The sequence below is a fragment of the Triticum aestivum genome, chromosome 4A (assembly GCF_018294505.1).
Source record: "Triticum aestivum cultivar Chinese Spring chromosome 4A, IWGSC CS RefSeq v2.1, whole genome shotgun sequence".
In the NCBI taxonomy this organism is placed as follows: Eukaryota; Viridiplantae; Streptophyta; class Magnoliopsida; order Poales; family Poaceae; genus Triticum; species Triticum aestivum.
In genome coordinates this window covers 419,563,097-419,586,300 of record NC_057803.1, presented here as the reverse complement: position 1 = coordinate 419,586,300, position 23,204 = coordinate 419,563,097, and the positions used below count along the sequence as shown (strand labels likewise).

General features: G+C 52.1%; 1 protein-coding gene across 2 annotated transcripts in view; it reads left to right on the top strand.

Moving 5' to 3' along the window:
- Nucleotides 1–22,730, top strand: part of LOC123086200 (peptidyl-prolyl cis-trans isomerase CYP23) — a 26,421-nt gene extending 3,691 nt beyond the window's left edge. The window contains exons 2-8 of one of the 2 annotated variants that reach the window (XM_044507913.1): nt 5,922–6,035; nt 6,131–6,279; nt 6,654–6,726; nt 6,807–6,896; nt 7,033–7,072; nt 22,186–22,268; nt 22,355–22,730. In XM_044507913.1, the coding sequence (XP_044363848.1) occupies nt 5,922–6,035; nt 6,131–6,279; nt 6,654–6,726; nt 6,807–6,896; nt 7,033–7,072; nt 22,186–22,268; nt 22,355–22,375 (570 nt within the window). In that variant the 3' untranslated portion in view covers nt 22,376–22,730. The remainder of the gene's footprint in view (nt 1–5,921; nt 6,036–6,130; nt 6,280–6,653; nt 6,727–6,806; nt 6,897–7,032; nt 7,073–22,185; nt 22,269–22,354) is intronic. The other variant, XM_044507914.1, reaches the window with a different exon arrangement.
- Nucleotides 22,731–23,204: the final 474 nt, after the last annotated feature.

Sequence of the window (23,204 nt, the reverse complement as noted above, 5' to 3'; positions counted from 1 at the left end):
CCCTACGGCCACTCGCCTCGGCCCCCGCAGCGAGGTCCACTGGGCCAATGGCGGCGTGGAAGTCGACGCCGACGGATTCCAGACCCCTCGCCGCAGGAACCGCCATCGGGGTGTGCAGCGCACGGCTGCTGCATGCCCCCTCCCACAACGACGACGCAGGCGGTCCCCGGAGGAGTCCACCGGACTGTGCTTCCGCTGCCTCGAGCCCGGCCACCCCGTGTGGCGTGCACCAACGAGTCCGATGCCGCCGTTGTCTCTACCCTGGACACAACTCGCGCGACTGCTCCAAGTACCACCGTGGCGTGCTGCGCGCCCCTCCCGCCGCTGCGGGCACCTTGGCCGCCGTGGCCCAGGCGGTGCCGCGCTCCGCACACCGACACCACCCGCAACGTCGCCCCCGCCCGCAAGTCAAGCCCCTGTGCGCGTCATCCTCTCGCGCTCTGTGGAGATGAAGAAGGCAAAGGCGGTGCTACGCCGTGGCATGGTGGTCTCCATCACCGGAGACAGACCGGCGGTGGCTGCTCGCGACGTTGAGGACATCCTGTACCTCTCCCTCGACCTCTACCCCGAAGACTTCACCATCCGTGCCTTCCACCGGGAGGATTTCGTCCTCATCTTTGCCACCCGCGAGCTCATGGACCGCCTCGCCGGCGACCACATCATCAGAAGGCCCGGCTTCACCCTCGTGCTCTGTCCATGGAACAAGCTCGCCCACGCCGACGTTGGTTCCCTCGACCACTCTGTGCGGCTTGAGCTCCGAGGCATCCCGGCCCAGGCTTGGCACCTGTCCACGGCCGAGCACCTGCTGGGCAGCAGCTACTGGATTGAGCGGCTCCACCCGAGCACGCGCTCCTGCGCTGACCTCGCCACCTTCTGGGTGACCGCGCGCACCCGCGACCCTGCAAGCATCCGCCGGGCAGCCATCCTCGATATCGTGGAATCCGTCCCCGCACGCATCCGCTCCATGCCACCGAGCACCCGCACCCTCTAGTACCCGGTGTCCATCACAATCGCCGTCGCCACCGCGGCCGAGCGGCCTGCCCAGGTCGCCAATGAAGAACGCGGCCCGCAAGATGGTGCACCCGACGCGGGTGATGGGGAGGCTAGGCAAGGCAGCGAGGGCAGCCGTGGCCGTTGGCGCAGGCGCAAGCGCCGCCGCACTTCTGACGCCCCCGATGGCATGGCCATCGACTCCGTTGGCTGGCGCTCGTCCAACCACCATGCACGCGCTGATGGCATCGCCGTTGATGCTGGCTGGCCCAACTCCCGTACTCGTACGGTTGCAGCGGTGCCGCCGCCGACGAGGCGAATCACTGGCCGCACGATGGACCCCTGGCCCACAGCTGGTGACCCTCGCAGTTCCCCTTGCTTTGCCAAAAGGGGAAAATGCGGTGGAAAGAAAAAGAGGTTGGCAGAGGAGGCCAGACGTGCAAAGGCTGCATCCCTTGCGGCTGCTTTACCCCCCGCCCTGCCACGTGTGGCCCGCCTGTCCCTGCTCTAGAAGCCCCCCGCCATTGGCCGCGACCCCTCCTTGCTAGACGGAGGGCGTTGGCACCCACCCATCGCCCCGCGCAATAGGACGGCCCCCAAGGGCCCACCTACGAGGCTGCCGGGCTACGTGGGGATCTCCCTGGCATGCATGGGGATCAGGACATCAACCCAGCCAGCCAATCCTTGGTCCCCGACTCCTAGCCTTTGGAGGTCACGCCTGGGGATCGGGACAGAGTCCCAGCCAGCCAGTCCCTGGTCCCCGACTCCCAACCTTTGGAGGTCACGCCTGATCCGATGTCGGGGCACTCGGATGCTTTGCCGCTGCCACTCGCTGCTGGCTCTGCGCCCACAGCGGACCGGTCCACGAAGCCTCTACAAGCGATGGAGCCCACCTCGCCCAACCCCAAACGGCCAGTCGAGGCCACCCAGGGGCCTCTGGAAGCACCCGCTAGCAACGTGTTGCACACAGAACCTGCCTTGGTTGCCGCTCCAGCCCCACAAGTCGTCGAGGCCCATCACGCTGTCCGGCTCGAAGCCCAACAGGAAGCCCAGCGTGGGGCCCAGCATGCGACCCCGAGCGACAACGCAGGCGGCGACGTAGGTTCCGCCTACATTCCGTGCCCACCTGAGCGCTTCGCGTCCCCACCAATCATTATGCGCCGCTCCTGACCGCGCGCTGTGGCTCCCACGTCCTGTACCCTAGGTGATTTCCTCTCTGCCGCCACCAAAGAGATCGACGCCGCCCTGCCGGCCCCTGGCCGACGCCAACGACGGGTCCCGCCTAATTTCACTTGGCGTGGGAGATCAGCCGCGCCCACCGCTCGCAAGACGGTAGCGCCGCCGACAGCTGAGAGGCGTTCCCAGATCTACATTTTGCGCACCCTTGGCATCGTCGGGGTCAACCAGAGGATCACCGCGGCGGAGATGCAGGCGTATGAAGGTCTCTTCGCAACTACCATTCCCTTGTCCGTCCTCTTGGCCATAGCTGCCCTAGTTGATCGCGAGCTCCCCGCGGATCCAGCCATCGCGCCGATCACCATGATGGTCGCTGGCAGTCCCATCGAGGCATAGCCGCGTCGCGCCCCACTACGCCGACCTCTGCCCAATGGATCACAACCCCAAGATGCTCATTTGGAATGTGCCCGGCCTCAACGCACGCGCTCGCCGCACCGCCATCCGCTCGCTCGTTGTAGCCGGAAACGTGTCCATTGTCCGCCTCCCAGAAACGAAGATGGCTTTGATTTGCTCGTTGACTGTCCTTGAGACCCTTGGCTCGGAATTCGACGACTACGTGTACCTCCCCGCGCTTGGTACTCGTGGTGGAATCATGCTTGCCTGGAAGAGCCGTGAGGTGTCCATCACTGATGCTCTTTTCACGGCAAATGCCATCACAGCCCAGGTTTCCCACCCATCGAGCGCTCGCACACCCTGGTGGCTCACCGTGGTCTACGGCCCCCAACTGGACGCCGACAAGATTGCATTCTTGCAAGAGTTACACGACATTCGCGTGGATTGCCCTGGACCATGGATGGTCTGTGGCGATTTCAACCTCATATATTGCAATGAAGACAAGAACAACGGCCACCTGAACCGCCGCATGATGGGGTGCTTCAGGCGCATCCTCGACGACCTCGCGCTCAAGGAGATCTATCTCAACGGGCGCCGATACACTTGGTCCAACGAGCAGTCGCCCCCGACCCTTGTCCACCTTGATCGCGTCCTATGCACCGCGGATTGGAGGAGCTCCACGGGGAGGGCCATCTTCGCTGCCTCACCTCCGTCGTGTCTGACCACAGCCCTTTGCTACTCGATTGCTCCTTGATGCCACCAACCCATCGGCGATTCCACTTCGAGGAATTCTGGATCCGGTTGGATGGCTTCCAGGACGTCGTCGCAGCAGGCTGGCACTCCATCCACGACCCCGACCCCTTCAGGCAGCTCATGCTTCGCATGAAGGCCACGGCGCGCAAGCTTACGAGCTGGAGCTCGAGGACGATTGGCAATGTATGGCTCAAACTTCCAATCTCTAGAGAACTCCTCCGGCTAGATACCGCGCAGGACCACCGTGCCCTGTCCCCGCACGAGGTTTGGCTGCGCCGACAAATCAAGGTGTCATACCTCGGCCTCGCCTCCCTCGAGCGCACCATTGCCCGACAACGTTCCCGCCTCGCAACCCTCAAGGACGGCGATGCCAACACATCGTTCTTTCATCGGCAGTGCACGTACCGGCGCCAAAAGAATAGGATTCATAGTACCCTCGTCGGCGAGGACGTAATCACCGAACCCTCGGAGATAGCCGCGGCGGCCTACGCTCACTTCGACGCGCTCCTGGGCTCGAAGGCGCCCCGAGACTGCGCCCTCGACCTCTCGGACCTCATCACCCCTGCCAACTTGGAGGACCTGGACGCCCCGTTCGACGCCGACGAGATCTGGCAGGCGGTCAAACGGCTCCCCGCGCGCGAAGCCCCTGGACCCGACGGCTTCATGGCTGAATTCTTACGCGCGTGCTGGCCCATTGTTCGGCAGGACTTTGTCGACGTCTTCAACCAGCTCTACGCAATGCGAGGCCGCGGCTTTAGCTGCCTTAATCAGGCGCTGCTCACCCTGCTACCCAAGCGCGCAGACACCCACGCCCTCGGCGACTTCAGGCCCATTAGCCTCATCCACTTGGTCGCCAAGATTTTGGCCAAAGTCCTGTCGCTGCGCCTCGTGCCCAAGCTCAACTCACTCGTCAGCACGAGCCAGAATGCCTTCATCCCCGGACGCAGCCTGCATGACAATTTCATCCTCGTCCCCCAGTCAGCCCGTCTGCTGCACCAGCTCGGCGCCCCACGCGTACTCCTGAAACTGTACCTGGCACACGCCTTCGACTCGGTCAGGTGGCCATTCCTGTTCATGCCCTTCGCCGATACGGTTTTGGCACCAGGTTCCTCGATTGTCTTGCCATCTTATTCTCTTCGGCAAGCACCAGGGTGCTCTTTAACGGAGAGCCAGGCCCAGCAATCTGGCACAGATGTGGGTTCCGCCAGGGCGACCCCCTATCTCCCCAGCTCTTCGTGCTCGCCATCGACACGCTAGGCCGTCTACTCCACCGTGCGACTGAGTTGGGCGTACTGCAGCGGCTTCACCCCCGACGCCCGATGTCATATGTTTCCCTCTATGCTGAGGACATGATCCTCTTCTGCCACCCCACCCTGAGCGATGTCACCGCCATCAAGAGCATCCTGCAGCTTTTTTGGGCGCGCCTTCGGGCTCCAGGTCAACTTCACCAAGAGCACGGCCACCTTGATCCGTGCCAGCACGGATGAGGCCGCGCCTGTCGTCGACTTGCTTGGCTGCCCCATCGTCGAGCTGCCTGTCACCTACCTGGGCATCCCCTCACGCTGCGCCGACCTTTCGCTGCCCAGCTCCAGCTCGTTGTCGATAAAACCGCCCGCATGCTCCCATATTGAAACCATGCACCGCCTCATCCTAGCATGCCCCTTCGCCCGGCAGGCCTGGCACGAGACACTGAGTTGGCTAGGGATCCCGTGTACCCCGCCAGACAACAAGCCTTCGCTTCTGGACTGGTGGCAATCGGCGCGACACTCCGCCCCAACACCCATGCGCAAGGGCCTAGGTACCGTGACCCTCCTCGTCCCCTGGATGATATGGAAGCACCGCAACCACTGCGTCTTCAACGGAGCATGCCCATCCGTGAAGACCCTGCTAGCGAAGATCAAGGAAGAGGCCACCTTTGGGCAAACGCGGGCGCGCTAGGGCTCAGAGCCATTACCCCCCACACTTGGGACGTCCATTAATTCAGATTCTGTAACAGCCTCCTAGGAGGAATCTAACTACAACTCTCTCTTTACAATGAAATGAAACGCACGCTCTCATGCGTTTTCTCAAAAAAAATACTACTCGACTCATGTTCTTTCGGTGCATCTCGTGAACGGTCTCATGAAGGATTACTACACCATCAGTATATTCCTTCCTTGCATGAAGGCTGTTTGAGATGGTCGGACAACATGGTTAGCTATCGAGTTTAACATATTCGTAGCCACTTTGGTGAAAATCTTGAAGCTGACATTAAGAAGGCATATGGGTCTGAACTGCTAGATCCGTTCAACCTCCTTAATTTTCGGCAACAAAACAATCTCGCCAAAATTTAGCTTGAATAGGTCAAGTCGATCGGCATGAAGACACTTAAACAACTCCAAAAGGTTAGTCTTGATGATATCCCAGAAATTATGATAGAATTCTGCGGGGGAACCATGCGGGCCTGGAGCTTTGTTGTGTTCCATTTGGAACACCGTCGCTCTCACCTCCTCTTTCGAGAAAGGTGCCCTGAGGATATCGTTCTCTTCCACCCGGTTAATCCTCAAATGTAGTATGCTAATCAATTTTCTTACTGACATCACCTACTTGTATTGCAATTGTACCTGCAGTTAAATCATGGTGACATTGAATTCGGCTTCTTTCCTCGTGTTGCACCTAAGACAGTTGAACACATTTTTAAACTTGTGCAGCTTGGATGCTATAATACAAATCACTTCTTCCGGGTATGAATAAATTTGATAACTTGCTGACACATTTTTTGTTTGTTTGTTATGGACTACTTTTTATCATATGCATGCACATCTGTTACTGGTTGCAGGTTGACAAGGGTTTTGTTGCGCAAGTTGCCGATGTCATGGGAGGTAGAAAAGCCCCTATGAATAAAGAGCAGGAACAACAGGCAGAGAAATCAATTGTTGGTGAATTTAGTACTGTCAAGCATGTCAGAGGAATTCTCTCAATGGGAAGGTACTCCCTGTCTGAAGTTTCGGCAGAAACCTGTCTTATCAAACCATCTGGTTCTGGCCTAAACCATAACATCATGTACTAGCATCTTTCTGTATGCATTGGTTCAGATGGTTCTCCATAGTTCCTTTTGTTGTCCCGTACAACTCCAGATGAATGCAATGTATATCCTTATTCAGAGTGGATATTGTACATGCAAGGGTGGGTGCTTGAGTCTAGGGTTTAGCTAATTATTTATCTTTTAAAAATTCTGAAAAACATTCATAGATTCATTTGTAAATATGATCAGGTATGCCCTGCAAAAAAAAGAAGCTGCTTTGTATCTACAATTACATTTTATCAGCTTATGATATTTACTTATTCTTCCCCTCTGCAAGGTATTCTGACCCAGACAGTGCCTCCTCTTCCTTTTCTATCCTCCTTGGTGATGCTCCCCACCTTGATGGCCAGGTATTTAGCATTTTTTGAAACGACTCATATTCAATGTCAGTTAAGTAACTGAATGGAGATTGATGCCTAATGATTTTCAGTATGCTGTATTTGGGAGGGTGACTAAGGGTGACGATACATTAAGAAAACTAGAGCGCCTGCCAACCCATAAAGAAGGCATTTTTGTAATGGTATGTATCTGGCAATGCCAGTCCTATGTGTGGGCAATCTGTTCCATCTTATTTACCTCTCGAGTGCACATGTTAAATATTTGAATTCTTCCACATGCTAAATTGCACCATAATTATTTATTTATTCCATTTTCAGCCAATTGAGCGCATTGAGATTCTGTCGACATACTATTATGGTAACAACTGAAAGTTCCTTGTTTCTTCCCCCTTTTATTTTTATTTTCTGTATCTTGAACATTATTACCACAAACAAAATACGCTAGCATATATGCAAAGCAAAACAATGATAGTCAGAGTGTTACACTGCATGCCCTTTAGATGGTTAAACAATTTACTAATGAAATACATGTGATGTTTACATACTGAGTTGATCTTCTCTATCGTTGGAAGTAGTTTTTTTTCTCTAGTAGTTTTTTTTTGAAAGGAATATCATGTATTCCACTTAAACTCGATGCACCATGTCGGTGATCACCAGACCAGAAACAAAGTCTGGGGCATTGGAAGCCCACACAGAAAGAGGTGTCGCAGCACCCATAGCAAACTGCGCCAAAGCGTGCGCAACCTTATTACAGTCTCGAAGACAGAACATAAACTCATAAAATTCAAAAGATGCATGGCACCTGCTTCTGGCCTCCCTAAAGAGGACGCCGAGTTCAGCAGCATCGTACTCCCGCCCCTTGAGCGGAGTGATCATTGCCAAACAGTCTGATTAAAAGTAAATCCTTTGTGCTCCCAGATCAGCTGCACCTTCGATTGCCTAAATACAAGCGATCACCTCAGCCTGAAAGGCAGAGCAAACATGCACCATCTTGCCAGCTGCAGCCGCCAGGAACGTCCCTTGCTCATCCCGTGCCACGAACCCCCAGGCCCCTGACTCTGAATCAGCATGGAAAGCTGCGTCCATGTTGAATTTTATAAGGCCCGCTTCAGGAGGGGTCCAAGTATGCTGAACTAAGACTGGAGCTGTCGCAGCGGGTTGTGTTTTGAGACTCTGGAAATCTGTCAGGTGCTTAGTAATGAAGGCGCTCCCTTCGGCTGCCGATCGCTGCTTTTCGCCCGCGTACGTTTTGTTTCTCGTCGTCCACCAGAAGGACCGGCACAGACAGCTTCTTTTTGGTCGGAAGGGAGCATATACTCCTCATCATTTCATTTGCCTCAGTGCACTCACAAAGTGCTATCCGGACATCTTCCAAGTACTGTTCCCTCCACACAGCCTTCACCTTCTTGCAATTCAAAAAAAGATGCCCCCCGTCCTCGTCTAGTCTCAAGCACATGGGGCATCTAGTGTCCAGATCGATGTGCTTTCTCTTGATATTCATCAATGTTGGAAGGCTATTGTGAGTCAGTCTCCATAAAAACATCCGGACTTTGCCTGGAAGGTCAATCTGCCACAATTGTTTCCAAGTTCTGCAGTTGCACCGCTTGTCCACGGGAAGGACTAGCATCCTGGTAGCTTCACGCTTCTCTCAGGCTAACACCAAGCCGGTACGCAGACTTAACCGAAAACGAGCCCTTCTTGTCAAAATGCCAAGATATTGAATCTTCCATGTCCGATTTCAGCGGGATGGCCAGAATTACTCTCGCATCATCGTGTGTGAACAGCTCCTTCACTAGCTCCTCGTCCCAAGACTCAGTAACCGGGTTAATAAGCTCGTGCACCTTCGAAACAATGGCTAGTCCCTGATGTGCAATAGGTCTCCTAGTCGACCCCCTCGGGAGCCAGGGATCAGTCCAAGCGTTCACCTGCGTGCCGTCACCGATTCGCCACACAATGCCCTCCTTGAGAAGATCACGGCCTCGTAAGATACTCCGCCAGGTATAGGACATGCCCTTTTGTTCAGTTGCTTCGAGGATAGAACAGTCCGGATGGTATTTTGCTTTGAGCACGACAGCACAGAGAAACTCAGGATTTTGTATCAATCTCCAACTTTGGCGCGCAAGCATGGCCATATTAAAGATGTGCAGATCACGAAAACCAAGACCCCCATCCTTTTTTGCCTTCATCAGTCTTTCCCAGCCTAACCAATGGCACTTATGTTTACCTCCTTGATGGCTCCACCAGTAACGACAGATCATAGAACTGATTTCCTCACACAGACTCTTCGTTAGATCGAAACACGGTATCGCATATGTTGGTATGGCTAGAGCCACTGCCTTTATCAAGGTTTCCTTCCCCACCTTTGACAACAATCTTTCAATCCAGCCTTGAATCTTCCTCCAGATACTCTCCTTTATGTACTCAAAATCCTTACTCTTCGCAGCTCCAAGATGCACCGGAAGACCGAGATAGCGCTCGTTTTGAGATTCTGAGGGAATGTCAAGGACCTGGAGCACTTGATGTTTGTATTGCTGGCTAGTTTTCTTGCTGAGAAAAGCAGACGACTTGTCTCTATTTATCTTCTGCCCAGATTGATCCTCATACAGAGCCAAGATTTGCTGTAGTCGGGACACGCTAGCAGCAGAAGCCTTCATGACGATCAACGAGTCATCCGCGAAGAAAAGGTGGTTTATCCTTGGTGCTCCTGTGCAGATCTGAACTCCTTCAATGGAATGGTCAAGTTCGGCTTGCTGCAACATGATTGAGAAAGCTTCCGCACATATAATAAATAAGTATGGCGAGAGGGGATCGCCCTGCCGCAAGCCTCTTTGGGGATAGAAGGCCTCAGTAACTTTGCTATTATATCTCACACGGTAAGAAACAGACCGGACACACTTCATAATCAAACTCGCCCAAACCGGAGCAAACCCCATGGAGAGCATCATCCTTTCAAGAAAGTTCCACTCAACCCGGTCGTATGCCTTGCTAATGTCGAGCTTCACCGCAACGAGGCCTTGCCTACCCCCCCTTCTTCTTATGCATCAAGTGTGTGATCTCATATGCAAGCAGCACATTATCCGTAATCATACGACCCGGAACAAAGGCCGACTGTGTAGGAGAGATCAAATCCGGGAGAATTACCTTAAGGCGATTAGCCAACACCTTGGAAATAAGCTTATAAATGACATTGCAAAGACTGATCGGTCGGTATTGCGTGAGGTACTCCGGATTCTTTACCTTGGGGATCAACACAATCGTTGTTTCATTCCACCCCTTGGGGATCACACCCCCATTCAGCACCTTAAACACCTCCTCCTGGATCTTGGGACACACCATATGCCAAAACTTCTTGTAGAAAACTGCTGGCATTCCGTCCGGACCCGGTGCCTTCAAATTGCCAATTGCATCAGGGGCTCTCTTTATTTCCTCCCCAGAAAACGGTTTGGTCGACAACTCGTTCATCGCCGGAGTGACCAAGGATGGAACATGTTCGAGGATGTCGTTGTTCGGGGAACCTGCAGAAGATATGAACAAACTTTTGTAGTAGTTTGTAATATAAGTCCCTATCTCTTCCTCTCCCTCCACTACACCTCCATCCTCCCTCTTAATCAGATTAATTCTCCTCCTCTCCGACGCTTGTGCATGGAAGAACTTAGTGTTACGGTCCCCCTTGGTAAGCCAGTTTACATGAGCTCTCTGCTGCCAATAAATGTTATACTGGTCCTCAAGCGACTCAGTTTGTACCGAAGGAGTTGTTCCCTTGAAATCTGCTCTGACTAGTAAACGTGTACGTGCAATGCACGTCTATTATTATCACCAGATGCATAGAATAAACATACGCATGCCGACCTCCCTAATGATGTCGCGTTACCGACATCAGCCTGTGTTGTACTCCCAGCACACCTCTTCCAGCGGGTCAACGGTGATGTACCCGCTGTCGTCCTCGTCAAAGTAGGCGAAGGCAGACAGCAGGCAATGCTTGTTAATGTGCACTTCGACCCGATGAACTCATCGTAGGCAATGATTCTGCTACTCCATCTTTCCTTTCCCTCTGATAATCAGCCATGCTTGACATGAAAATGCAAGTTGGCCCTGTGTTCATAGAAGCTATAGAAATTTCTAGGGGTAGCTCGATATGACTTTGTTCAGAATGTTTCATGTAGGATTGTTGTACATTCCATATATTTTTCTCCCTGTACTGGCCAAAAAGAAACTTATGGACACTACGCACATCCTGATGGAGCTTGCATTGGTCAATAGATGCTACACTTGAACATCCAAAATAAACAGAGTAAGCATTAGTACCAGGGATTGTGCTTGTCATATACTCCCTCCGTCCCAAAATTCTTGTCTTAGATTCGTCTAGATACGGATGTATCTAATACTACTAAAATGTGACTTGATACATCGGTATTTAGACAAATCTAAGACAAGAATTTTGGGACGGAGGGAGTATTTAAAATCTGAAAATATCATCAAAGTATATAGCATACTCCATGTATAATCATACTGAGTTTGGCAATGTACGAGTGGATTAATACCAGAGAATCAGATAAGACCAAATAAAGCTAGCAGTTAGTCAAGAACATCCATTGTGCTGGACTAACATACTATAGACACAGAGAAACAATTAGTTTTAGGCATACTGTTAGGAGGACCTACTATTTAACAAAGTTTAATGAGTACAGATTCACCTTTTGCATAACCAGATAGGAAGATTATAAGTAGTATGCTAGTGCTTCGTAGCCTACAAAAAATGTTGTGCTAGTGGCAAAGAGAAACTAAAAGATAAGATATAAGATACGACCGCAATATTTAGAGATTATGTAATGTCAGACAAACAAATTCAATTTTTTCCTTCTTACTGAAACAAAATAACTGTTATATCTATCAGGGCATCATGAAGTTCAAATGAAAAGGTCTAGGATATACCAATATTAAGTATTTTTTCCTCAAAAGAAAAAACCCAAATGTGAAATCTGAGCCTCAAGTCCTTAACAATGCCTGCCTGCAATTCAATAATTGTTTACTCATGGCATCTATCTATTTGAAAAGGGTACAATGATGTCAGAACAAAAATGACTTGAAAATAAGGATAATCTTACATTGCAAGAGGACGCGACCTGATAGTTCCAACAAAGAAAAGAGGACAGAACCTGAAATCTTTTTGCACTTGCATATAAAGAAGTGTCATCTGCAGATCTCCAACATACTGATCAGTAAAAACTCCAAAAGAAATCTGTTGTGAGGAACTGAAGATCACTTAAAAAGAATGAATAGTCCCGACATATATAAACAGCGAAGGGAAACTGTGGTGCAAAATCATAATAGGTAAAGTCATACGTTAAGCACAGTCAAAAGAAAATTAGAAGATAAAAAGAATTATCAAAGGCTTCATCAAAACATAAAGGTTTGCAAAACTATTTTTTTTTCTGAATGCGCAAGAGAACTATGCGGCGTTCCATTAATATAGAAAAGGATAATCCGCCGTAGATCAAGAATTACATGAGAGCATGCCGGGCTATCTGCGACACAACCAAATCCGTAAATGGTTTCCCTTTGCTCCGTGTTAGATCAGGGACCACTATGCCTGAGTCCAACATTATTCCAAATGATGTCTGTGACCAGTTATCACTTTCTCCCATACACTTCGTAAGAAACGATGAAGATATACTACAAATAGTTCAACTTGTACTCATGCATGAGAGTTTAAAAAAATGTTACAACACCTCAATTCAACAGTACCTTGTTTGGGTCAGCCAACAGCACAAGATCTCCAATAAATTATAGTGCTTACCATTCTGCAAATTTCAAGTAATGACACTCCTTGCGTCAATCATAACAGAAGGAGGGCATGGTGGTATTACCGTGAAACCACAATGAAAGCACCGGTAGACTGTATTATAAAACTGGGGGTATTATTTACTCAATACTTGATTTATTCTGATGTAGCAATGATCTGTGCCTACATAAATACCTTCAGTTTGTGCTGCCATTGGAATGATTGTAAAGAATTCACCAGCATCAAAAGTTTGTCCTCCCATTGGAATGTATATTATTTACTCATTATACGAACTGTAAAACCATGATATACTGATTAGCTAAATTTCAGTGTAAATTGCAGAAACCACAAACAAAATTCTATAATGGTCGCCAATAATATCAGAATAGATGCCTAGTATTACCAGGAAGCGCCCCCAAAATGCCATAGCGATCAGTGCGGCGATGGCCGGTAGGATTGATTTTTTGGAGCAGTATTCATATAGAGTCCACCAACGGTCAAGAAGAACGCATAAAAGCACTGTCAATCGATAGTATGGCAGCAAACCTTCTAAAGGCGGACATAGGAAATATTATGTATGCACTGCAGGCAAAAATGCATAACGATCATAAGGCTCCGAAAATTGCTAGAAACAATCACACAACTGGCATTCATGGGATACCAGCAACATGATCTTTGCAGTACCAATCTGGACATGTAAGCAGCTAACTTTTCACACAACAATCAACTTGAATAGAGACAGCAAAAAGGTTTGAGCAATTAATCTGTTCACAAACACTACCTCAATAAAAATGGTTTTTGAGGTAACATTGGATGATAAGAAAATCAAATCATCAACCCAGCTGTACCTGAACAAAATGATATGGCCATCTGTACCTGAACAGAATTAGATGGCCATCTGTAGGCCCTCTTAAACTACAGCTTGGAGATGAGTTCTTAAATCTGCCTCAAATCACATGATACAAGAAACTGAAAAGGAAACTACGAGGAAATGCAAACACAAACGTTTACCTCTGTGGAGATGAGTTCTTAAATCGGTGGCCATCTGTAGTTCCAATTAGCCCGGTCCCTTTTCTCCAATGGAGACATGTAAGCAACAAAACTTCAAAATATGAGTTGCTTGGACTACAAATTTCCGAAATCCTGAATAATTCAATATGTCCTCATAAATTTCAGGAATCCTGATGGTAGCTATTTGTCTCTGAGTATATGCTGGCAGAATATGAAATTGGTTTGCTTGGTCTCTTGAGTATAGAAACTTACTTGCGACTCCGGCGGAGTGGCAGCGTGGCTGCGTGGCGGTGGCGGAGTGGCGGCTTGGCGGAGGCGGCGACCCGCGGCGGGGCGGCTCCGGCGGCTGGGAGGCTCCCGACGCCCCGCGGCCGCTTCCCGTGGCTCTGGCGGCGCGAGGCAGCGGTGAAGGGCGCGGGCGGAGGCGGCGACCCGCGGTGGGGCGGGCTCCCGCGGCTGGGAGGCTCCCGGCGACCCGCGGCGCAAGGCAGCGGTGAAGGGCGCGGGCGGAGGCGGCGACCCGCGGTGGGGCGGGCTCCCGCAGCTGGGAGGCTCCCGGCGACCCGCGGCGCGAGGCAGCGGTGAAGGGCGCGGGCGGAGGCGGCGACCCGCGGTGGGGCGGGCTCCCGCAGCTGGGAGGCTCCCGGCGACCCGCGGCGCGAGGCAGCGGTGAAGGGCGCGGCTGCGGGAGGCGAACGACGCGGCTGCGGGAGGAGGAGGAGGAGGTCGTGCGGGAGAAGGAGGAGGTCGTGCGGGGGTGGGGGGCGTTTTTTTTGCTGCGGGACGATTTTTACTGCGGGCGATTAGCGATCGATTGTGGCTTGTTGCGTGGTTGGTAGCGTTAAACACAGAATGATTAAGGGCCATTAGATTTTGATGATGGATGGATTTGATTGTTTGGATCTGTCCCTCTCTTTCTTTTATAGTGGTAGTAGATTAATGCCCCCCTCCCCCTCCTACATCTTTCCAGCTCCCTCCTGACCCCCTTAATCCTATGCTTCAGCTCCCCTAGAACTTCCCTATCCCACTTCACAAGGCTGCTGCTCACCCTTCGAAGCGCCTCCCCCACCGAGACTCCCCCCTCCCAAAAAGCTGTGTTCCACGCCTCTTCCACTACCTGCTCACAGCCCTCCTCCTGCAGCCAGCGGCCCTCAAAACGGAAGCACCTCAGTCCGCTACCTCCCCCCATCACCAGGCTCTGCTCCCGAAGTTTAGCTATGACCAGGTGATGATCGGAGTGTCTTGGATCTCCATTGATTATTTTGTGCAGCGTGAACATGCACCTCAAGCTTACATTACCAACCGCACGGTCCAATCTCTCTCGTGTATAACCCCTAGCGTCATGCCAGTTGTTCCTCCAGGTGAAAGGATCACCTACAAAACCCAAATCCTCCAGCTCACACTCTTCTAAGCATTTCCCAAAAGCCTCCATGCAGCCCTGGGCCCGAGCCGGCCCACCTTCCTTCTCTCCCGTGAAGAGGATCTCGTTGAAGTCTCCTAGGCACAACCACGGCATATTTGCTTGGCCGTGCAACGTTCGGAGCATTCTCCAAGTCTTCTCTTTTTCGCCTGCCTTTGATTCACCATACACTCCCGTTAACCTCCATGTACTGCCATTCTCCTCAACTACATCAGCATCTATATGGTACCTCCTCTTCCACCTCAGTTGCACCTCTACTCCCCTCCTCCGGAACATCGCCAAACCCCCACTCCGCCCAACACAATCCACCGCAACCATGTTCGCCAAGTTCAAACGCCATCTCAAGCAATCAATCTCCTTCAATTTTGTTTCTGGAAGGAAAAGAATGTCGGGCTCTTCAACCCTCTGGAGTTCCAGAAGGCTACGAACTGCCGGTGGGTTCCCAAGCCCCCGGCAGTTCCAGGCTACAACTTTCATTGGTGCTCGCAGGGCTGTTCCGACAGCCCCGCTTCATTGGGAATTGCGTTACCCATCTCCGTCCTGCTCTTCTTAGCTTCAGCCCCCTCCCCAACGTCACACAACATATCATCTCCACCTGTCTTCTTTCCCAAAGTTACACCAATGGACGTGTTATCTCCTATCTTTCCCTTTCGGTGTAGTCTATGGTATTTGGACCCTCCCTTATTCATACACTTGCCACTCCCCGGAGCAGTTGTATCTTCCTCTACTGGTGGCCCATCTGTTATCAACACCACCTTCTTCTCAGCAGCATCCTTCACTGTCCCCTCCGTCGGTACTGTACCAATATCCCCCCCCCCCCTGATATGTCCATAACATCCTCCTTGTGTTGTTGTCCAGCTCCTGCATCATCATAGGTGAGTTGCCTCCTGCTCCCATTGATTTTTCCTGTAGTATCTTCACCTTTATTCTCCTTGTGTGCTGGCACGTTCTCACTGCCGGCTTGTGACCTCATCATCCCGGGACTCCTTTCCTGCTAACCCATGCCCTGCCTTTGGGTTATCCTTTCTCCAAGAGCCACTATCACTGCCGGACTGTCCCCTGGAGTTACCAAAGCTTAGGCTCCTACCACTTCCATTGCTACGCCCAGGAAGGTTACTTCGTCCTTTACTCCAACCACCCCTACTCGCCTCACTTGTAGGCCGTGGAATAAAGGCCTTCAGCCATGGACCAAATTGCTTCGCCTTGCCCTTCTTCAACCTTATGGAACAATCCTTTTCTACGTGATCAAGCCGACCACAAATGTAACAGAAATCCGGCAGGAACTCGTATTCAAAGCGACGCCACTTCTCTTCCTCCTTTCTTTTTTCCGCTTCAGTTAGGTTCTTCATACCCTTGTCATTCTCATCATCATCATCGAGCACAAAGCCCCTCATAATGGGATTTGATATGTCCATGCGAACCTTGATCCTCAAGTATTTCCCCACTGCCATACCATCTGATCCAGCATCAACCTCCAGAGCTTCACCTATGATATCTCCAATGGCCAGGCCAGCATCACGGCACATCATCCCAAGTGGCGGATCAAAGACTAACCCAGACCGGGATCTTTTTGAATTCATATTCTTTAACACTTTTACTTGGATCAAAGTCCTCCAGAACCAAAAGGGACTTCCCAAACATCCAGGGGCCCTCCTCTAACGCCTTCCTCTTGCCTGATTGCTGGCGTAATGTAAACATGAAAATGTTACCAGGTGTTCCAAGACTTGCTTTCCAGATCTGACAGCTTCAACCTCCCCATCAGGCCCTCCATGGTGGAGGCAAGGACGGCGATGGGTGACTGTCGGGCGTGGACCGGGGGGGGGGGGACCAGTGCTCAGGGAGCTTGACGGGGGAGGCGGCGCAGAAACCAGGACAGCAGAAGGGAAACACCCCGGGGTCACCTGAGGGAACACCGCTGTAACCCGTGGGAGCTGCTGAGAGGACGGAAGGGGGGGGGGGGCGCACGGAATCAGGACGGCGGGCTCCCCTCGGGTCGCCAAACAAATCCCCAGGGAAAGACCTAACCGTTACCCCCCAGGACGGACTTTTTTTTTTCTCTAGGAGTTGAATAGATGTCAATATGAAGGTTCTATAGCTAATCCTATCATGTATATACCTAAGAGAGTGATCCCCATTAATTCTAGTTATCTCAACTTGCATGTTTCAACATAATAAAAATTGTTGTGGCCGATAGATTTACTAGCTTGATCCACTAGCATCTGTCTGATCTACGCATGAGAATCCTCTACCATGAAACATGCATAAGTGCATTCTAAGTAGGTTTTAAATCACATTGCATTTAATTGTGACATGCACAACTTTTCATGTTAATATTTTTTGTTTATGCCGAAATCTATCACATTGTTTGAATCGTAAGGACTGAGTTAGTATTCTACAGAGTATTTAGAAACTATATATCCAATTCCATGGCAACACGAGGGGTATCATCTAGTTAAGTAGAATTTTAGACCCCTACCCCAGTGGCGTAGCCAGACCGATTTGTCAGGGTGGTCCGGTAATAGAAATATTTACACAAGTTTTGTTTTATTTTAAACGAAATGTTTTTTACTACACTATACATAAGCTATGAGGGAATTCCAGGGTGGTCCATGGACCACCCTGGCCACCCCCTAGCTACGCCACTGCCCTACCCGTCTACATTTTTAATTCTAGAGTGATTGCTGATGAAGCAACACTAACCTGTCAAAATATTAGGTGTTAAAAGGTTTGACCTATGCCTAGTAAAGTACTCCCTTCGTTCCTAAATAATTGTCTTTCTAGAGATTTCAATAAATGACTACATACGGAGCAAAATAAATGAATCTATACTTTAAAACATATCTACATACATCCGTATATTGTAGTCCATTTAAGATGGCTAGAAAGACAAATATTTAGGAACGGAGGGAGTAATAGTAATGAAATATTAATCTGTATGATACACAAAGTATAATTTTGAATTTCTGATCTAAAGAAAAAGTATATGCATGATTTCCCTGCTACCTAGCTGTTATGTATCGGAATACATGCCCCTACCATGGCAGCTACCAATTATGGGAAGAGGTTCCCAACCGCTATCTTAGATAGTCTATCCTTTAAATAAAGAAGAAGAAGATATCCTTTAGCTTGCGAAAGCCAATTAGGGATAAGATCTGTGACCTCTTAGATTGGATTGTTAGGCCTCTGCCTAAAGAGGACCCTCCATGAGGAATAATGCAAGCTAGAATTTGAAAAATAACTCTTCTATCTTTGCTTCCAGGGCTGAGAGCTTCTCCCTAGCCCTAGTACGAAATCTATTCAGCACTTTAGCTATGACATGTGTATTTTCATGTATCAGAACCTGCTGTAAACTTTGATCCAGAATGTAAGTACTACCATGCTGAAGATAACTTGAAGGTGTTTGGAGAGAATAATTGGAGAGAAAGATTGATTGTTCTTGCTTCCTAATCTGAGATACAATACATCCTTATATATGGGATGTTTTGCCCTTGACCTTTTTTCGAGAAAACGCAAATGGCCTTTGCGTTTCATTGCATTGGAAAGATAGGGAATTTACATCCTCCTAGGAGGCAGGTTTACACAGTTGCCAGATGATCAGTGGACATTCCATGATGATGGCAAAACGACCCTGAGCCCTTGAGCCCCGGCCTTTGCCCAACATCGGGCCTCGTCCTTGATCCGGTCGACAAGCTCATTGAGCGAAGGGCTCACATGGTCAAAAACGCACGCGTTCCTATGTTTCCAGATCATCCACGGCACCAAAAGCGCCACGGATTTCAGCGCCTTGCGAAGCGCTGGCGGTGTGGAGTCCTTCGTGGGTGTGCTGGCAGACTTAGCAGTCGCCGGCAGTGGCCTCGTGCGTGGGAGGAGGGGAGAAGCACGCTGGGATCTCGATCAACCAGGGCAGCGATGGCCTTGAGCACAGACAGTGGAATCGGCGCCGCGAACATGTCGTCGTATGCTTTCATCTCAATGGGCGAGATCTTCTGGTTGGTGCCCACAATCCCAAGTGTGCGCAGAATCTGCACATGGGCCCTCCGTTCTGCCGTCGGTGGCGCCGCTGCAGGCGTGGCAGCAGCCGCCGCGGAACAGCCTCGTCGTGGGGCAAAGTTGAGGGGCCGACGTGGCCGCTTCCCAGGTGTCGGCAGCGACGCACTGATGTGCTTCATGGCCGCGGCCAGAAACTCGCCAAGCGTCCATGCCTGCTGCGAAGTAGCATGGCAGCGTGATCGCCGCATAGTGATTGGTGGCGAGGCAAACCGACCAGACGCAGGCGAACGGGGGCCGGCGACAGGCGGGCGGCGATCAGGGGTGGGCGCGAGCACAAAGTGGCCACGAGGCCGCTGTAGGATGGAGATTGGGCTCTGGGCAGTGGGCATCGGTGATCTGGTGACTGGGGGCCCAACAGCGGCCACTGGGGGCGTCGGCGCAGGAGTTGCGGGCTCGGCTGTTGGCGGCCCAGCCTCATTTGGCCCATCGACAGTCGTGGGAGGAGGGGGGGGCAACTTCAGAGGGGGGCGCGGGCGCCGGCACGATGGCAATGGAGGCGGCAACGAGGGCGTCTCTTCCCGCCGAAATCGCCGTGGTGTGATCGTGGGGCTGCGGTGACTGGTCAGTGGAGATTACTGGGCCCGCCCGGGCGACAGGAGCGGGTGAGATGCCACTTTGCCCCGACAAGGCGGCAGGCGCCTGGCTCTCCTGAGCGAACTGGCGCCACAGGCTGCGAGTCTGGGACCTGGCTCAAAAGGGCAAGGTCCCGACACGGCGTCGGATCAGCAGCGGCAGGGGTGGGCCGGCGGGATCGTCCTCGGGATCATGGGGAGAGCCGGTGTTTGAAATTCCGGGGCTCTCCTGCGCACCCGCGACCAGTGGGAGTTCGCCAGCTGGCCTCGACACAACTGTCGTGGCGTCGTCAGCGGGCTTGACAGACGCGTGCGTCAGGCCTGCCTCCAAAGCCTGCCCTTGCGGGGCCCTTCTTTTTCCTCCTTTTCCTCTTTTGGCTCGGTGACGAGAATTAGCAGGGCCCGACTGACCCGGCCATGACAACATGCCATCCCGCGTCGGCAAGGCGGGTGGCACCGCCACCGCCGCTGGCCGGCCGGGGCCAGGAGGTCGCCATGCTCGTCCCGTCGGCTCGCCCTGAGCGGTCGCCGGCGTGCCAGGTGAATGCGTCCATGGCCATGCCGTCGGCCCGGCCGTCCGGCGCAGTGTTAGACCGCCTACGCTTCCGGCCACGGCGTCACGCCCGACCAGGTCCGGAGCCCTGGCCCTGGCCATGCCCATTACCGGCGCCATCGCGGCCGGGGTCGTCGTTGTTGGCCTGGGCACCGGGAGGGGGCGCCCCAAGCGGAGCCGCACGTACGAGCGCAATGGAGATGGGGTACGTGAGTGTCCTGACCACCGGCGCCTCCGAGGGCACACGAGACGGCAGGAGCTCGACGATCTCCAGAATGGCGGCACGGCGGACGTCGGCGGGGTTGTGCACACGGCCGGAAAGCCGAAAGATGGCCAGGTTCTCGCGAGAGCGCGTGCGGGGGTGTAACCTCTCGATCCAGCAGCTCTCCCCAAGAACGTGCTCGGCGGTGGAAAGATGCCAGGCTTGGGCGGGAATGTCACGGAGCTCGAGCTCGACGCGGTATTCGAACACGCCGGCGCCGGCATGCGCGAGCTTGCACCATGGCCGAAGCGACAGCGCGAAGCGTGGCGAGCTGATGAAATGCTTGCCATTGAGCTGGCGCATGGTGTCCAGGGAGGAGAAGAGGATGAGGAAGTCTTCGGGGTGATGCTCGTGGACGGTGAAATCGCCTTCGAAGAGCTCGAGGGAGCGGTAGAGCAGCTCGTCCACCTCGGCCGCGGTCACCTGCGGCCTGTTGCCGGTGATGGAAGCCACCATTGCGCGGCCAAGGACCCGCTCGGCCTCCTCCATCTCTGTGGATTGCGCCATGATGACACGCACGGGTACGTCGGGCCGCGGACCAGCTAGGGAAGCGCAGGCGGCGCCGGGGGGCTGGGAGTGCGGCGGCGCGCTGTGGGCGCCGGTGGCGGGCCGTCCCTGCCTGGGGCGACACGGGGAGGCCGCGCGTCGCCGTGGCGTCGGCTGTCACAGTCGCGGGATTCGTGGCCAGAGGCGAGGCAGCGCCTGCACCGGACGTCGTTGGTGCAGTCCCTCACCCGGTGGCGGTGGTCGAGGCAGCGAAAACACAGCCCGGCAACCTCCTCCGACGATGGGCTGCGGCGGCGGGGAGGTGAGGAGCTGGGGGTGCCGTCCTGGCGCGGACGGCGGTGTCGGTTCCTGCGTCGCCGCTGCTGGAACCCATCAGCGTCGAGCACAGCCCCGCCAGAGACGCGGTGGACTTCCGAGCGGGGTCCAAGCCGTTGCCTGGCAGGCACGCGGGCAACTAGCGCGACGCGGCCAGGGGCCTCAGGTACCGGCGACGTAGCAGGCGCTGGCGGGGTGAGGGCGACGTCCCTGTACGAGCGCGCCGAGGACTCGCTCTCCGAGCTGAGCCAGCGGTCACCGGAGGACATGCGCTCGCCGGAGAGGGTCGCCCGGCGGTCAACAGGGGCAGTGCCAGGTGATTCCATGGCAGGGGGGCGGGGGAGGCGGGCGGCCGGCGGGGGCGTCGGCGGCAGGCAGCGGGGGCTTGGAGGGGCTAGAGGGTGGGAGCGGAGCTAGGTGGGAGCGGAGCCATCTCAAGCAATCTCCAATCTTGCCCTTGACCTTTACCTAATGCAACTAGAATTCTAATCATCCTAATGCAACTAGAATGATTAGAACTTCCCTAATCCGAGCTGGCTGTTACCAAATCTGCTAGCTGATTCTCTCTCTGACTTGGACTCCTAGCCATCCCCAATTCTCTGGTACCAGCTTTTCTCTCCTTTGCGGACATAATGCCAGCATTGCTGCTGCCTATACTGATCGCTTTTCCTAACCAGAGTCCACAATAGAACCTGCCATTTCTTTCTCTTGCTTCAGAGGTAATACAGGGTTATCCCACTGCTGACTAGATCGCCATATTTGAGTACTAAAACTTTAGGTCAGCAAGGTCGTAATAAAATTGACATGTTCCATGGTGCACTATTTTTCTCTGTTTGCCTCTAGTATTCTGTCTGTACGTCCATAGTTGAGTGACAATTCATTACTGTAAGTTGTCTTTTGGTATTCTCTTTTGTGGGCTAGCTTTATGTCACAGATATTTGTTCATTTAAATCCTGAAGGTGCACAGTTCAGCCTCAATTGATTTTGACTTGCATGCAGATATTGATGTAGAGAGCTGTGAGCCAGAGAAGTCTATTCTTAAGAGGAGACTTTCTGAATCAGCATCAGAAGTTGAGAGATGGGTGAGGATCTCACTTGAGAAATATAAAAATGTATTCTCCTTGCACATGTTCATAGTGGTCAACTAACGTCATTTCTATTTTTGTAGAGACGAAAATGCTTCGCATGATCCAGCGATTGAGTGCCTTTTTTTTTCCTTTCGGCCTCACTGAGAAGACATGTGTTTCAAAAGGACATCCATATTACCTCTTCCAGGATTTAGAGTGCATGTGCATTCCAAGGAGAGGGGTCAGACTTGTACTATGTCCAAATGCGTTGTACCATGTAATTTTTCCATGAGTTTGATGTTACTAGGTCTGCACGTTTAGCATTGTTTCTCTATGGTGACCAAAATTTTGTCTTGTACCTATTTGGCATGCTTAGCACATGCAGAACGTGAAGCATTGGGAAGGTCCTAATGCAATCCAATCGACCGATAGTCTAATGGAAAAAAATCAATATTACACATGTATGCTTTCCCTGCTCGTAGCTACTCCACGTTGTACTGTTTGCTACAGGACGATGACACTGTGCACTAGAGAGATGACAGTGATTGGCACGAGAGGTAGACGGTGTGTTACATGACAGGATTGCATTTATGCATAAGCTACCATTGCTTTGGTACATAGTGTTACATCTCCAACGGCGTCCCTCAATTGCCCGCAGACATCTAGATCACGATGTTGGTATCATTTTTGCCATTCAACATGGTGCCGTATGCGTTTGTGATACATTTCAAACGTATTTATAATTGTTAAATAATATTATGTTATTATTTTTATATAGTTTTTATAAAAAATATGTTATTTCTGTGGACTACTTATTAATTTAGTGCCCAATGTCAGTTTGTTTTCTGCTTGCATTTGGTTTCGCGAAAAATCAATATCTACGGAGGTTCAAATACATTGCTGATTGAACATGATTCTTTTTGGACAACAAGAAACACTAGAACATTTGGG